The 16,939-nt window shown below is 41.4% G+C and overlaps 1 protein-coding gene across 4 annotated transcripts in view; it reads left to right on the forward strand.

The window, feature by feature from the left end:
- BRSK2 (BR serine/threonine kinase 2) overlaps nt 1-16,939 on the forward strand; it is a 325,351-nt gene that overhangs the window by 264,465 nt on the left and 43,947 nt on the right. For all 4 annotated transcript variants that reach the window (XM_010565996.1, XM_010566000.1, XM_010565997.1 and 1 more), the window contains exons 10-12: nt 2,824-2,988; nt 3,727-3,824; nt 9,496-9,646. In XM_010565996.1, the coding sequence (XP_010564298.1) occupies nt 2,824-2,988; nt 3,727-3,824; nt 9,496-9,646 (414 nt within the window). The remainder of the gene's footprint in view (nt 1-2,823; nt 2,989-3,726; nt 3,825-9,495; nt 9,647-16,939) is intronic.

Consider the following 16,939-nt stretch of genomic DNA (forward strand, 5'->3'; position numbering starts at 1 on the left):
ACAAAAGAGATGGGTTTTAAAGCAGCAATTACATTCATGTGGGCCTTTAAAAAACATACGTGATTTGCAGTATTCATCGTGTGACATTGTTTGATGTCAATGTGGGCTGAAATGCAACAAATTTGTCACTCTCTGCTAGACTGAGAATGGAACAGGCAATACAGTCATGCCAATCACAGCCCAGACCCGGTGATTTTCATTTCCTGAAGCATTGAATTGTGTTGCCAAATGACGACATGCCTCTTTGCAGACTTCGCTTGTACCTGACGAGGAGGTGTGAAAATTCCTGACTATGTCTGAGGCTGACCAGGGCAGGGCATAAGGAAAAGCCACTTTTCATGCACAGACGATGGCAAGCTGTGCTCTCTAGAAATGGCTCCCATGCTGATTGATACAAAAGAAGCTTGCAGGTGATATTCTGCTATAGACTAGGGCAACTAGTAGGAAACCCAGATTTTCTGGAAATTTTCCAAAACAATAATTCTTTTTAATCTCTTTAAATTACTTTAAGGACATCTGCTTATAACATAATGAATGATTAATTAATTCAATATTTTTTAAAAGTGAACTGCAGATCATTAAAAAACCCAAAACACTCAGCTGCTCTTCAAAGGTGCATCCTTCAAGAATTTATCTTAATGACAAGGTCATCACTGGCTTTAATAGCACAAGGTTATGATCTAATCATTGCTTATTACCTGCTGAGAGCTACATCCTGATCATAAGAGGTAGGAGTAGCTACCTCTTAAAGACAGGGCACTCAAGGAATAAGATGTTTCTTTAGTTGAACAAGGATTTTTGAATCTAACCCTTAGATTCAGGACCATGGTGTCATTGCAGAAGACATAGACGCTTCTGCGAGACTCCAAGGGGGCATCAGAAGCTGTGTTTTAGTGGTTTGACACACAAGAACGAATCCCAAGGAGCAGATTCTTTCTCTATCCTGTATATTCTGCTTCCAGCCCCCTAAACTGAATAAAACTGAGCAGGGTGTGTGTGAGTGCTCAGTATAAAAGAATTGGGATCTGACCCATGTTGTCATGACCCATGTGATGCACACTAGAGTCTGACTCCATGACGTGTGTCCAGAAAGGGCTGAGCACATTTTCACTGCTTCAAGAGAAGATAAAATGAAAATTTCCAAGGAGTCTTTCTGCAAGTGATGTCCCACAAACATGGTTAACAGAGCAGATGCCTCCCAACTGCATTTCAACTTGCTTAAAAATAAATTGCAAGTAACACCCAGCAATCTCCCATGATTAAGGTGTAGCATGTAATTGTCCTGTCCTAGCATCAGACCCCTGGCTGCAATGACTTAGTATTGCCTTCTTACCTTGGAGGAGATAATCTCTATTGGCTCTCTTTTTGGTGCACTGGCTGAGACCTTGAGCTCATGTGTATGATCCTACCAGAGTTGCTTTCTAACCTACCCAAGAAAAATTAGGGACATTTGAGTTGGAGCTCCTTTTTCTGTGTAGATACTTGGATAGCTCACATCTGAGCCCAGAGCATTTTAAGCTGTGCAAGTAAGTTCACAAGTTGTGTTCAGCTTACTTCTGCCAGCATCAAAAGGAAGAATCTCTTGCCCAAACACAGCCCCATAAACAGCTAACACTGACATCTTATGCAATTTAAATATTATCGATTCCTGTTGCCCACCCTGGGAGCTTGGACTCAACAGTCACACATTTACATCACGTAATGGAAAGGGAGGACCTCACCCGCAGAGTAGGAGAACCTCAACATCGGAAGGGAGGACCTCACCCAAAGAGTATGAAAACCTCGACATCGCACAAAGCATCCGTTGAGAAGTAGCGAAGATTCAGGGTAGACAGTTTCACCAACCAAAATACCACCATTGCCAAACCTACCTCTTTGGATGGATAGAGTTCACATAAATTGTTCACTACTTACCTAAACAAAATCAAAGGATTTTCAGGGTGCCTGCAATATATATCATTCAGTCGGTTATAGATACCCTGACACCTTGACCTGTTTCTTACAGTAAGGGCCTTTAACTGCAACGAATAATCAATATTTCTTGAGCCTAGTGAATAGGATGAGATAATTATGCAGGAAGCCTGTGTTAATTACTTTTAAAAGAGTAATATGCTCTACCGCTAACAGTGTATTCTGAGGTCTGCCACGGACCTCTGGCATCATGCTTGAGCCACAATTTTCAAATTTGCAAGTCTGAAGAGAAGCAGAAATTGTCTCATTTGGGCATGTAAATAAACACCCTGCTTTCCCCAAAAACCTTTTAAAGTGTGTCAAGTGGGGGCCTGAACGCTGAGATCTCTTAATCACATGGGAAGCTTCAAAGAAAGAAGCTGCTGCAATGCTGGCTGTAATCAGAATTGGTGAAAAACAGTGACGGTTTGTTTGCAGCTCCTTCTTTGAATGAGAATCACTCAGCTTGCACTTTTCAGCCTGATAGCCTGAGGTCTGGCCTGCTGATGAGACAGCATCTCTAAAACCATGTAGTGTTTTATAAATGTTTGGCATGAGGATGCTGAACAGCTGCTTAAATTATGAGGGTGCTGGTAAGTGAAGTTCCTACTGCCTTTCTGACTGAACACAGACATTTCTCATTAAAGACCCAAATCCACAAGGTTCTGGTCACTCTTAGCCTTCACAGTGGTTTCCTCTGAAAAGAATATCTGTCTGGTTGGGAGCTCTGGTCTCTCAGTGGGAATTTAACAAGCTATTTCCATCTGTTGCCGCAGGCTGTGTTTCAGAGTATGGGTTCATTTGTGACTCATGTTTCTTTTCTCTCCTTCTTTCTCTGCCCCCTTTCTCTCTCTCATCTTCTTTCCTCTGCAGAGGGGGTAAGAACGAGCCAGAACCAGAGCAACCAATCCCTCGAAAGGTGCAGATTCGTTCTCTCCCTTCCTTGGAGGATATTGATCCAGACGTGTTAGATAGCATGCACTCGTTAGGCTGCTTCCGTGACCGAAATAAACTCTTACAGGACTTGTTGTCGGAAGAGTAAGCACTTGCTCAGTCTTCATATGAGTTGGGTGTCCATGGGCTGGGATGCTTATAAACCTGGGGAGAGGTAGAGAGTGCTTTAACTAATGTCTCTCACTGTGAGGGACCAGTAGCAACTTCTCACCCTCTGGCTGCTCATTCGCTTGTGAAGTGTTGGGAGCAAGCACTGAGCCTTTCTTGCACCATGTGTCAGAAGCTCACAGCCTGACAAGCAACGGAGGCATGGTGCTCTCTCTTCCCTTGCTGCCAGGCAAGGTCACTTCATGAAAAGATGGGCCGTGCAGTCTGGATGGGGATCATATCATTGCTGTTATTTGTGTTGGATATGTCTTTGTTGGCAATTTTTTGTTTATTTCAAGCTTATGCCTGAAAGCTGATGTATTTCCTGAGGTGTTAAGAGGGACACGTAGCGGAAAGAGCACTTAGAGGCTCAGGGGACCTGTCTTGCTGCCACTCTTGATTTGAACTTCCTGTGGACACATTACCTTGTCTGTCCCGTGCCTCTGTTCTGTGTGTGTAACATGGGAATCGTATTTCCTGTTCTCACTAGCTGCTTGTTGGAGACAGCAAGGTTCTCAAAAGCTTTGTGGGTTGTGTATCTAGCTGGCAGATACATGACCATTTCCAGCTTACTTAGAATAACTGTAGCTGTTCATTTGATGAGAAGGGTTTATCTACATGTTGATGGTTTTTTCTCTTCAAATTTAAAGGTTTTTTTTCTTTTTTTTTTTTCAGAGAAAACCAAGAGAAAATGATTTATTTTCTTCTGCTTGATCGGAAGGAGAGGTATCCTAGTCATGAAGATGAGGATCTTCCCCCTAGAAATGAAATAGGTACTACAGATATGACCTCTGTCACCATGAACCCATCTCACCTAGTTCCTCTTCGCCTTTTTTTTTTTTTTTTTAAATGTATACCCTAACATCACTTCCCCACCACCCAAACCCTTCCCACTGAAATGGTGCACAGCATTTGTGAGAATCCTCAGCCTGAGGCAGGCAGGTCTGTTCTGTGGTTAAACTCAAAGGCTTCATTTTTCAGGACATGTCTGTCTCACAGTGCAGAAACATCCAAGCTGGTCTTGAACCAGATCTTAAAAAATACCATGTGGACCTACAAGCTGGCTCTATGCAAGGAGATGAGGTTTAGAAGCAGTATAGTCTAGTGGCAGAATTTTCTAATTGCTGATCTACACGCAGTATTGCAGAAGTGCTGCTTCTGGACTTGTGCTACTAAGGCTGTGTAGCATTGCATCCCTATGAAGTTCTATATGTACACATTCTCTTTTCTGTAGGTAAATATATACATACTGTTGAAAGTATGAATAATATCACTTAGCTGTTTATAGTACATACATTGAACTCCCATGTTATTAGACTATCTTAGAAAGGTTTTAAAAGCACAATATGCAGTAAGATTATATAGCTTATAAAGCTCTTGTGATACCACTTTATTCCTGAAGAATTGTTCTTTAGTATTTTAGGGTACTGCTGATCACCAAGGAATTCACTAATCTAGATAACAGGAAAAATGCTTGCCTAAGGAGCTAACTATATAAGTGACTCCTGCTGTGCAGAGTGACAAAAGTTTAACTAATAAAGGATTAGTCACTTCTGTCAGTGACCTGAAATAGCGTTTTTACATAGTAGTGTTGTGATTTTCAGGGATTGTATTTCAGCACTTTGAAGGCTAGAAACAAAGTGCTTTCACTGAAAAGCCTGGAATCTCCCAAGCCTACAGGGCAGTGGAATATTGAACTCTTAAGTTTGTTAGTACTTTGTTGAATTATTACCTTATCCAAGTTCCAGGCTCCAGGCTCTATAATTTTGCGGTGAAATCTCTTCTATGGGAGAAGAGATGGAAATTCTTAGTCAACACAGTGATTTTTAAGCTCTTACCTAGATGGAGCTACAGAGAGCATGTTAGCAGGGATCCTGATGAAGATGGGTAGATGTGCCAACTGCAGGTCCTGTGGTCAAAAGCCCCTTGCTCAGTGCAGTTTGTCATCTATAGCACTTTACTAATCAGCTTTTGACTCAAAGAGATTATTCTGCCATGTAAGGACACCATCATCTTGTTTTAGAATGGCTTTTGTCATAAGAAAAGAAGCAAGGTGACTCTAGAATCTTCATATCCAGCATGTAAGTGAATAGGTAGCTATGCCCTAAATACATCATATATCTCTCTTCCATATGCCAAAGTATTTTTGTGGTTTGAACTGAAATATTATGCTCCACTTGTATTTTTCTGTACAAGGAGTCAAAATGTTCCCCAACAGGGAAACACTACTCTGAATGTATCATTGTGCCTCATCAGCATGTTTTAGACTCTTTGAGCATTATTCTTTGAGTGTTTGTAGGTTGTATTTCCTCTTCCACAGGGGGTTCCACCTCCTCTGTTCCCAGCAGTATCTCTGAGAACATGGGGCAAGGTTTAATTAAGAGCAGTCATGCTTCTGATGAATATCTCATCATTAGCCATTAGCAATGGCCTTGCACAAAGAAGAGCAGAGAAAAAGTAACAGATTTAATAATAGCAGCTTGAAGAAACCACATTCATGAGAGTTGTGCATTGCCTGAGCTCTTGCCAAAAAAAACAAAAGTGCATCTCGGAGTATTTTGCTTTTTCCTTTTTCTTTGCATCTTAGGTCTCAGAAAGTATGGATGCAGATAAAAGTATGGCCAGCTCAGACTAGCACTGTCTTCTGGTGTCCCTTTTGTCTGTTTCAGCTATATGAAACTTTCTCAAAGGGCCAGGGAAGGGTCACCTTCACCATTGTCCTGGTTTCAGCTGGGATGTAGTTAACTGTCTTCCTAGTAGCTGGTACAGTACTATGTTTTGAGTTCAGTATGTGAAGAATGTTGATAACACTGATGTTTTCAGTTGTTGCTCAGTAGTGTTTAGACTACAGTCAAGGATTTTTCAGCTTCTCATGCCCAGCCAGGGCACCTGACCCAAACTGGCCAACAGTGTATTCCATACGATGTGACGTCCCATCTAGTTTAGGAACTGGGAAGTGGGGGGGGCAGGGATTTCGCCGCTTGGGGACTGGCTGGGTGTCGGTCGGCGGGTGGTGAGCAATTGCCCTGCGCATCATTTGCACATTTCAATCCTTTTATTACTACTGTTGTCATTTTATTAGTGTTATCATTATCATTATTAGTCTCTTCTTTTCTGTTCTATTAAATCGTTCTTATCTCAACCCAGGAGTTTTACTTCTTTTCCTGATTTTCTCCCCCATCCCACTGGATGGGGGGGAGTGAGTGAGCGGCTGCGTGGTGCTTAGTTGCTGGCTGGGGTTAAACCACGACAACCATCTTTCAAGTCCAGCTCCATTTTCTTTACCTGAAAGCAGAGAAATGAGAAACTTCTCAGTAAAATGAATGAATGTCAACTAATGTCTCCTTGAGAAAAAGGCTTTTGTGGGGTGGAGTTTCTTAATAAACCAGGGAACAAGAGATTGGGCCAGAATAGCCATATAGGATATAGGTGCCTCATCCAAACTCAGAAGGTGAACCTTTACTTCCCACCTTCCAGATGAATGCCTTTATAATTGGATCATTACCTATACAATTCTCTCTTCCGCTGTAAAAATCCTTAGGAATGGCTTCACTTTTCTGATGTGAAATAAAAGGAAAATGAACCCTCAAAACTATCACAGATCCAGACTAAGATTTGATTTTTTTTCTCCATGTGAAATATTTCCAGAGAGTCAAGAAGAGAAGGGCAAACACTGGAGGTTTTCCTATTTTTAATTCCTGTGCTTCTGCAGAATCTTCTACTGCTTTTATATGACACCACTTCAGTCTTTATAGCAGGTGTTTAACTATTTCTTTAGTATCTTTAGACTTGACAGTGATGACAGACTCGGTGCCCTGTCATTTCTTACTCAGACCCTTTTAAAAAATATGTACAATACTTTCTACCCTCAGCCATGTATAGTGTAGGATTGTAGCCAATTTTAAAGAGGAATCAAATACCTTTATCAGAAGCTCAACCACATTCATACAAGCTTCTGGATGTATCTTCCATCAAACTTTTGTGAATTGCTGTTGTTGAATTTACAGGTGTGTTTCACAACCTGCTCTTTTTGCTTAGTCTTTCTCTTTGATAGTTTAAAATAGAAATTGGAAATCAGTATCTTCCAGCATCTTGATTAGCAAGGACTGATACAAAAGAACCATTTAGCTTGTTAGTGATATCCTTCTTGTTAATTTTTCTGTTGGTTCCCTCATGGTCCCTCTGGCTACTGTCCTTCTCTCAAGCTTTCTCTTTCTGATGGATGTACAAAACACTTATTCAAGTCCTTAGCTAATTCCTCTTCAAATTTATTCTTCACTGTCTTTTAATGTCCACCTTATATTTGGCCTGTCACTTTTGTGTTACTCAGCTGAATTTCCATTTGCTAAAGTCTTCTGTTTTGAACATGCTTGGATCAAAATGCCTTTTAAAATATCTGTTTATAAAATGTTTTTCTTGCCTTTTTCCATCTTTCTTGTTTATACTCTGTTATTAGCTAACATTGATGCAGCCTGAGCTTACTCATGTCCATTCTTTTGACATTAGCTGCTTTCTTCATCTTCCTTCCTCCTTCTTTTTCTTTTCTTTTAAACTGTACTCTTCCACCTTCCTTTCTAGCGTCTGATATCCCTCTGCAAAACTTGTATCAACTCTCTGTTGTTGATACCAAACATAATTACATTGTCGTTATGTGTGTTACTTGGCTCTAGTCACACTTCTGATACCAACAGTTGTCCTGTGGGATGAATCGGTTCTCATTCTTTGAACTTGTTTGAAGAAGCAGGAGTTTGAAATGTCTAAAACTTGTCCCAGCTTACTTTTGACCACTTAGACGTGTGCAGCTGAAGTCACCCAGTATAACTGCTTTTTTAGGTTTATCTCCCTTTGTTTTTCCCTCAGCTTTATGCACTATATATTTTTCCTAATCAGGAGGTCATTTCCCCAGCTAGGATTTTCTATTACCTTTTTATTACTGGACATAGTTTGAAATGGAGTGAGATAGAACTGCTTCTTTTCTGATTAATTTTTAATAGGAATGTTATTACTGTTAATACAAAGAATACTTGGGTTATACAGTAATGGGGTCAGTTGTTATCACTCGCCCATTTGCATTTGAGCCATCTTTGCTCATGCTCATTGTTTCAAGAATAAGCCCTGCCTTAAAGAGATCTTGTTCTAAAAAACATGACGTGAGAGAGAGAAGAAAAAAGCAAGTAGATGGGGGGTGTGAGGAGGGCAGGATAATAAAAATAATACCATCAGACTAGGCAGTAGAAGTAGACTCGTCAAATGCAGTATTTCTGGTTTTACAAAGGAATCCTGGCAGAGGAAGAAGCCTTATAAGGGGCCTGGGCACTGTGAGCTTCTTTCTAACTGCAGTGGTGAAGGACGCCTTTTTTTACAGGTGGTCACTCTCCACTAAAATTAAAAATTTGTCTATGCATAGAGGCAGGGAACTGAAATAGCCCAACCACAGAAAAGAAAATCTTTCTGTATTTTTTTTCTGCCTTCCTCCTTTTTAGTGTTTTGATGCCATGAGAGATGTTAGTAATAAAACATCTCAGCAGGTCTGCATTTGGCTCCCTGCTTCACCATGGAGGTGTGTGTGGTTTGGCAAGTCACCTTCTGCAGTGCAGTTTGGTATCTAAAGACTCTTTTCAGAGCAATTTAGGTGCTCCTCAGAACCTCAGTAAATGTTTGTCGGCACCTTTAGGAATGAATTGCATTTAAATATCTCATTCTTATACCTCAGTTTTCACTCTGCAAAGTGAAAGTAGCACTTCAATACCTCATAGAAATGTTACACAATAAAAAGTGTAAAGCACTTCAGTTACTATAGCAATAAAAACTGTATGATGACCTCTGAGATAAATTTTATTAGCTCTCATTGGAGATTCATCTCGGGTAGACTAGTATGTTTAATTTGTAATGCTGAAGGAGGAAGAATATAAAGCAGCAAGGAAAACCTGAAATGTAATCTTAAAGATGCAAAAAAAGGATATGTTTTCAGAGGAGAATGCAATTCTGAGTTCAGAGTGTACTCATGTCCCTGTGTCACATTTAATCTAGCTAGCAGGGACATCGAAGGCAAGCTCTAGCAACCTGTGTACCTATACAGAATCCCTAGATGGCTTATATTCTGGCTAACAGCTTGTGTTATAGCCCATGCTGTCACCTTGTTATTACTGTTATCAGCTTTGTAAGGTAATTTCTGCAAGCTATGCTATAGTTGTACCTTTATTTTACAGTGCTGCTACATTCAGGGCAGTGGCAGTGCTCCTTCTCTCTGTAAATGGATTGCAACTTATGTCTTAATGTTTGCAAATTTGGAAGAAGGGAGAGACTGCAAATGTTCAGCTCCATCATAAAGATACTGTCACTGTAGGGGAGGTGTGAGAGTGGGATTGTTGAGAGAGGATTTAACCAACCTGTGTGAGGTAAGTCACAGCCGAATTCAGCTGACAGCATTTTCTTTTCATAAAGATCCCCCCAGGAAGCGTGTGGACTCCCCAATGCTGAACAGGCATGGGAAGCGGAGGCCAGAAAGGAAGTCGATGGAGGTTCTCAGTGTGACAGATGGCGGCTCCCCAGTCCCTGCTCGCAGAGCTATTGAAATGGCACAACATGGACAGAGGTGGGTCTCTTCTTTACCCAGGAGTCTTGTCTGTCTGGGTTTGCTACCCTCTTTTATGTTATACATACAAAGGAACTGTGGAGCTTTTCTATTCGCACCAGCACTCATTACAACTTCCAAGCATATTTGCAACATGATCTGGCAGCCAGCAGCGCTTGTGCGCGCTGGACCAGAAGTCCTGCCAGGGGCTTAAGGGTTCTGTTCGCTTGCAGCTATTGCTCAGGAAACCACCACATCCTCTGGACAAGACTCATCTCACCTCTTTTTAATTGTCGAGAACATAGGCATTCAGTCTAAGCTTGTGATACAGGCTGTCACTCTAGGCAGTGGGGACAGATGAGGGCTTTGGAAGGTCTCAGATACATATGTCCTCTGTTCCAACAATCTTAGATGGGATAAGTTACCCTCTGGTTGTTTCTCTCTGTCTCCATAGCCTACAACAGGAATCTAGATGACTTATCTTGGATTAGATGCCTAGCTTTTGGGCACCTGAAGTTAAATGAGATGAACCCCACCCTCCATGTCATCAGAGCAGCTCAAATCTGGAAAGCCCTGCCCAGGCACCTGTAGATGCCTTTAAAATGTGCTGTCAGAGCCAGCATGCATCTGACCCACATAAATTACCACAAGCCTGTGAAGTGATGGAATATGTATAATTTTGCCTCTCTTCTATCAAAGAAAGTGTCAGTCTTGTGGAGAAACAGCAGAGGAAAATGATGTCTCCTCAAGGCAGGTTCTGGGAGAGTAAGTGAACTGTGCAAGTTCACTAAAGTGAACCATGGAAGTTGCTTCCTTAGTCCTTATGACTAGCCTAAAGGAAGCACATGCATTTGGATTCACACTTGCATAAATCAATCAATATAAAAGAACACTTCACATATATGTATGATGATGATGCTGTAACCTCTGTTTCAGCTTTATGACATGATTTTTTTGTTCAGCTGTTAAGATCTGCTCAAAATGAGCCTGTTGTGGCCAGAAACTCCCTTTGCTGACTAAGAACTGGGTGAAGAATGTGAATGAAATAATTTCATGTCCAGAGGCTCCTATAATTGCTGGAAAGTTTTGCTGGCAACTGTTACAGTTCTTTCTACAGTGAGGAAAAGGCGGTTATTTCCAGAATCTGCTAGGACTTATTTCAGACTGGATATGTGGCCTTGAGATACACTGCCATAAAGGTTTTTCATTGCAGTGTAGGTTGGAAACCTGTCTTGAATGTGGTTTGCTTTGATGTGAGGTCTGGGCAAAGGAAGCGTTCAGGACAGGATGTACTAAGGATGAACACAACACTGACAAACAGCTGCACACTCCTTATTCAGCTTGCAGTGTTTAATCTGGTAACTGGTAGATGCATGGGCCATGAAGCTCCCAGAGCCAGAGGTGAATCACTTTCCCCCACCCCAAGGCTGCCTGTGAGTCGCAGTACTCTGCAGCTATTTACAGTAAGTGTCCAACTGGGTGGAACAAACAGGAGGTGTTAGATTGATCCCGAAGTTTTCTGAGGGCTGAAACCTTTTCTTCCAGCTCTCAGCTTGGACTTTGGATTCAAAAGTCTGAAGAGGCAAAGCTGTGTCTTGCTATCCAAAGTACTTATTCTGCTTTTAAATGTCTCACTCAATTCTGCACATGAGGAAACAATTGAAGTCAAAAGGTCTGAGATGAGTTCAGAGCAGAGACATATCCAGGCTACTTATCAGTAAAGAAGGGCTTTGGCTTATGGAGGAAGCGAAACCTGCCAGGCACGAAAGAGATACAGGGCAATGCATACCACAACGCAGGGCTGGACATAAAGGTGTGATTAAGGGTGGAGAAAGGGATGCAATAACACCATGACTGATGATGATGGGCTTGGTAGTGCTTGTTTTGGAAGGGGTTGAAGGGAAGATGTTATTTTATTCCATGTGTGAGCTTCCATAATTCATACCATCCACATCCACAGATGACAACGGCACATTTTGTGTTGCTGGCAGCACAGTCGTTTATAACGTGAACTGGCTTCATTAACGAACACCACTGCATGGGGATTGTCTGGGGACGATGCATTGCTGATGGGGCACCATCTGTCAGAACAGTCAGTAACAAAATGACAAGTGCCTTCCACCAAGAGTGGGGGATTTTTAATGGTTAGTCACATATTATATTCCATGAAATGACCCACTGACAATGGATTTTACAGCAGTAGGGCTTAGATTCCAGAGGTGGATGCTTTTTTAAGAATGATATTTTTTGGTCTCAGCAGATGACTATTCAGTGCTTTTATCCTACAATACTAGGAAGATGGGGGAGGGGGGACACCATGGAAACAGGTCTCCTGTTTAGACACAGATGACTTGTGTAAACATCCAGAGACACAGAGCCATTGCTTCTTTCTTGAGCTGGCAGAGATAATCTTCTAAGCCAGTGGGCAGAACACACCCATGTGTCTTGTGATTTAGTCCTATTGTCCTCTTTCCCAGTAGTAAACAGGTATTTGCTTGCATAAAGGGGATTTATGTTATAACCTCTGGTTTATGTGTCTGTGTGATGAACTGTGCTTTTGGTAACCATGTGGGGACCCTACAAGTGTCTGGTCTTGGCTTGTTTAAGGGCATATCTTTCCACCGAGATTTGAAACTTGACAGCCTTCAACCCTACAGGCTGAGAAAGTATTAAGTGAAAAACATAGTCCTTCAGTGACTTAGTTTTGGATAATGGAGGAGGGGAACTCAGCACAAAGGCTGCTTGTTGAGCTTAAAGACTCCTTGAAATGCTTGTACTGACCTCTCCAAGTGTTCTCCATTGGGTCTTCCTATACGGCAAACTTGTTACGCACAAACATCAGCCACACTAAAACTGGTGACTAAGTTTTGTCAATTCTTGGTTTTCCCTGCTAGCTGTCAACTGAACGGGTTCATAATTATATCTTAATTGCTTCTGCTGTTGTGGTATCCACACCTCTCAGACTATCTGGTATTTCATTGAAATGTCAAAAGAAAAGAGGTAGGTTCTGAGCTTAGTTTAACACCAGCTAATTTGTCCCATGTGCCAAAATCACACAGACTAGGAAGAATTCCATAGGAGCTAGAATGTCTCAGGGATATGCCAGAAATTTTCAGCAGCTCTGCTGTTAAGAGTCCAAAAACTGTTCTAAAATGGGCTTCATTAACTATTCATTTTCTCCTGGTTATTGAAGTGGATAGCTTGCATGAAAGATCAGCTAACATTAGGGAACAGTGTTCTGTGAAACAGTGAAGCATATTACCAGTGAAATATATTAGAGAGAGCTGTCCCTTTAGCAAAGCATAGGGAATTTTGCTTCTAAGCTTCAGGGATTCAGACCCAAGATGATAAAGAAGGGCATTTCTCTATACACTGAGTATAGGGAAGAGAGTTGGGAGTAAGTGGTAATGGACCCTACAAATTAGAATACAAAATGGATTACTGTTCCTCTTAAGAGGCTCTATGGTCTGATTTTAACCTTTTCCCAGATTGTGCTTCATGTTGAGGTCTTCTAGAAAAGTCTAAGTAATGAGTGCTTTGCAGTTTGTGCCTTCAGGCATGTTCTGTTTTCCTTAGACAATGTGACAAAGTAGATGGTACCTGGGTTTTCAATTGGATAAAGGAGATCAGGGTTTACAAGTATGTATGGGGGAAGTCATCTTAGACCTCAGAAGTCAGAGGGAGATAATGAACTTCAGCACTGTGTAGGCTTGAGCCATAGTTGGAAAGTAAAAGAAAGGTTTTTCAGAGCATTGCTTAAAAAGGGGAGGATGGGTTGGGGGGCTGGGTGTCCAGCATTGCTTCAGGTGACTCTCTTTTATAAATGTCCACACTAGTAACTCTGTTTTCTCGCTTTGTTCCTGCCATAGTAAAACAATGTTCAGTAAAAGCCTGGATATCTCTGAAGCCAATCCCAAATTCAACAAAGAAGAAAGGTATAAACACTGACAATATGTTCCCCTCCTCTACCTCACTGCTGAGACCTTAAAGATGCAGTACTTACCTTCTCCATGTGGGGACATAGCTGTTCTCTCTTTAGAGAGAAACAAAGAGGGTGGGATACTTACAACCCCACACTACATATATTTTTGTACAGCACCATTCATTTGAGGCTATCCCCAATGCAGCCTGTGACTGTACCAACATTTTCCCCACTAAAATTTCATCCTACTGCTACTTCTGGTTCAGTTCTGCCATGAGTGAGGATGCCCAGCGTAGAAGACGTATTTGCTAAGACTGCTTTGGGAAGGATTGGAATATAAAACACTAGGAAAGCCCAGAGTGCTCCACTCCCAGCACTAGAAACAGCAGCACAACTGAGTCAGTGACAGCAGTGGTAGGAAACTTTGGAAATCCTGTCTGACAGAGCAAAATATTAAGTGCCTGTAGGTAAGAGACAAACTCCTTAAGACTACTCTGGCTGCACCAGAGAACACAAGAGGAAAAGGTGATCGAAGATATAGGTTTTTGAGGGTGATTCCAATCTAGCAGTTCGAGTGACACATGGTGAAGAATAACAAAAAGGGTAACTCCCAACTGTGAGTAGAGGCACAATGGAAGACAGGCAGGCCACCAGATTTAGGGAGTTTAAGTGGACTCTTGTGGGTCCATGGACAAAAAAAAAGGTTTAGACTTTTGGGAAGGTTTTGAGTGGACATGTTGTTCCTGGAATTTCAGTCTCAGAGGAAGAGAATTTTTCTCTAATGTTAAAAGCTGGCTTCCCATTGGATAATGCTTCATCAAAATGTAGGCCTTACACATTTTGGACAAACACTTAGCTTACCCAAGGGTTAGGAGTGTTCCATATGATCCAAAAAGGGGGAAGCAGTGGGTTCCTTAAAGGAACCTATGGACTTGGCAAACCATTCTTCTTTCCATTTCCCCATTTAATAGAAACTTTTCTATTTAAAGATAAATGTGGCCTTTAAGCCTCAGGAGACTTGTGGGATGTATGACAGACAGCCCCTGTTTTGGCCTTTTGCAGGCTGAGGCAGTCCTTTGTGGGCAGCGTTTCAAGTCTTGAACCTGCCACAGTGAAGAATGTCGTGCATCTGCAGGAGAGATTGTGCCTCACGTGGTGTGTAAAGCACCCTCTTTAAGATGCCAAGATAGGAACAAGCATTGGACCCAAACTATTAGAAACCTCTAAGTTTCACAGCCATGAAGTAGTGGTTATACAGTCTTTAGTGGCTGGGCTTTCCTGGGCTGTTACAATAGTCATGGAAATTCCTGTTCCTCTCTCTGGTTGCCCCTATTCATAAGTTCTGTTCTTGAACATGTGGCACTTCTTATATTAAAAGTAGCTCTGAAACTACTCCGAAGATGAGCTTTTCCACAGTAATTAAAAGTCAGGTCCAGTATGAGAAGTGCAGAATTTTTAGCTGTGACAGGAAAAGGGTCTTTCAGCAGATGTTCCCAGCACCATTTGTTGTCCCTCTGTCCTTCTCTAGCAGCTGCTACTGCAGAGGAAATGACCCTTCAGTAACTGCTGGGGGAAAATCTTAAACACACGTGCGCATTTTGTGTTCCCTCTCAAAGGTGATATCTTTCGGAGCATAGGAGGAGAAGGTTAGAGCACTGCATGAGGATCACCCAGGGTCCTTCTCATTGAAGGACCAGGCTGATTTTTGGAGGATCACATTCACTGTGGTCTTACCTCCCTCCCACTTCTAAGAGTTAGGATGAAGGGCCTCAGTGGTAGGAAAGTGAGAGGACCTGGATTCTGGATCTGCGCAGACCCACATGAAAGGAAGGGATAGGCAGCAAAAAGAACCCCAGCAAAATGGGGCCAGCTAATCATGGTGGCCATTAAATTTTTGGCCAGTGTTTAATTATCCAACTTTATGATGTCTTTTTTAAAGGAATACTGCATCTTTAAGGGTCCCTTCCCTCTAGATGCACATGGTTGTCTTAGTAGCTGAGGCCACTGTCCCTTCCTTTTTCTTTTTCTTTCTTTCTGACTTTCTCTTTCACCCCCTCTTTCAGTGCTTCTCTTCTGTATCTGGGTTGCTGCAGCTCCGTAGTTCACTTGCTTCAGTATTGTAGGGAATGCACATGTCTGCGCTTCTGGGTCTATTGTGTCCTGGGATTGTTCATTATTTTTAAACCTCATTTCCCTTTTCCTTTTCCCTATTGTCAATTTGCTTTCCATTCTCTTTGTTAACCTCTTCAGTGCCTTCCCTGTCGGGAAAATGACTTGAAAGAAAAATTAATCAACCTTCTTGCACCCATTCTATTTACGTTTTAATATTCTGCATGTGTGAATATGGGTGTATTTTCTGTATAAATATACACACACGTTCCAATATACAATGGGTGTCAATTTGCTCTTCTCAGTTACATCATTGTAGATAGATTTGTACAGGTACAATTGAGGACAGCATTTGTCCCTAAATATATACATATATATGTATTCGTATATATATGAATTAGATCTTACCCAAATTTGCACTCCAGGCCGAAATATAAATGGAGTGTCACTCAAACACATGAAAAACAACTTACTATAATGCTTCTTTCCACTTCTCTATCAATGTGTAGCACAACAGCTTTTCATTTCTCTTCTAACTATGTTTTAATTTTAACTTTTCTCAAAACTGCCTTGCATTGCCCAGCCCAGCATTTGCAATGTTGATGTAACTGGAAGCATGGCTTGTTGCACTGATCAGTAAACTGTGAAATCTACTGGGCATATATTAAATTTGGCATTTCTGTTGGTGACCGTCTTGTGGAGAATGGATTTTCCTCACCCAGCCAGAGGTAGCTCTAGCAGCTTGGGAGCCTGTTATTGAAAATGGAGAGAATGAGAGAGAAAGAGACAGAGAGGAAAAAAAGCGCTGCATCTGACTTGAAAATAATTTGGCTTAATAACACCAGATTTTTTTTTTTATTTCTAATCTAATCTTTGTTAATGTGAAAAGATGGTGACACTTTCCTGAGTTTGCTTACCTGCACCCCTTAACTTAAATAACCTGACTTAATAACCTGACTATTCTTTTTGATTTTGAATGCTTTGGTTAATAGTGAAAAATTAAGAATACTGAATTTTTTGACTGTCGCTAGGTTTCAAAGTCAACATGCCAGAGATTCATTCTGCTTTTAGAGCTGCTGTTTCAGAGTCTTTTCAGCACAGCATTGATTTATTCTCCATTCATATTTGAAAGATTTTCTTTGCAACCTTTAAGACCCAGAGACTGAATTTATTTTAAATGAAAAATGAGATCCTGGAGCACAAGATGGCATCCACAGAGATAAGTACCAGGTTGCTGAGCTGGTATGTTCTAGCTGATCTGAATTCCTGACTATAAGACCATC

This window comes from Haliaeetus leucocephalus, unplaced genomic scaffold (assembly GCF_000737465.1).
Source record: "Haliaeetus leucocephalus isolate CR32 unplaced genomic scaffold, Haliaeetus_leucocephalus-4.0 Scaffold200, whole genome shotgun sequence".
Taxonomy (NCBI): domain Eukaryota; kingdom Metazoa; phylum Chordata; class Aves; order Accipitriformes; family Accipitridae; genus Haliaeetus; species Haliaeetus leucocephalus.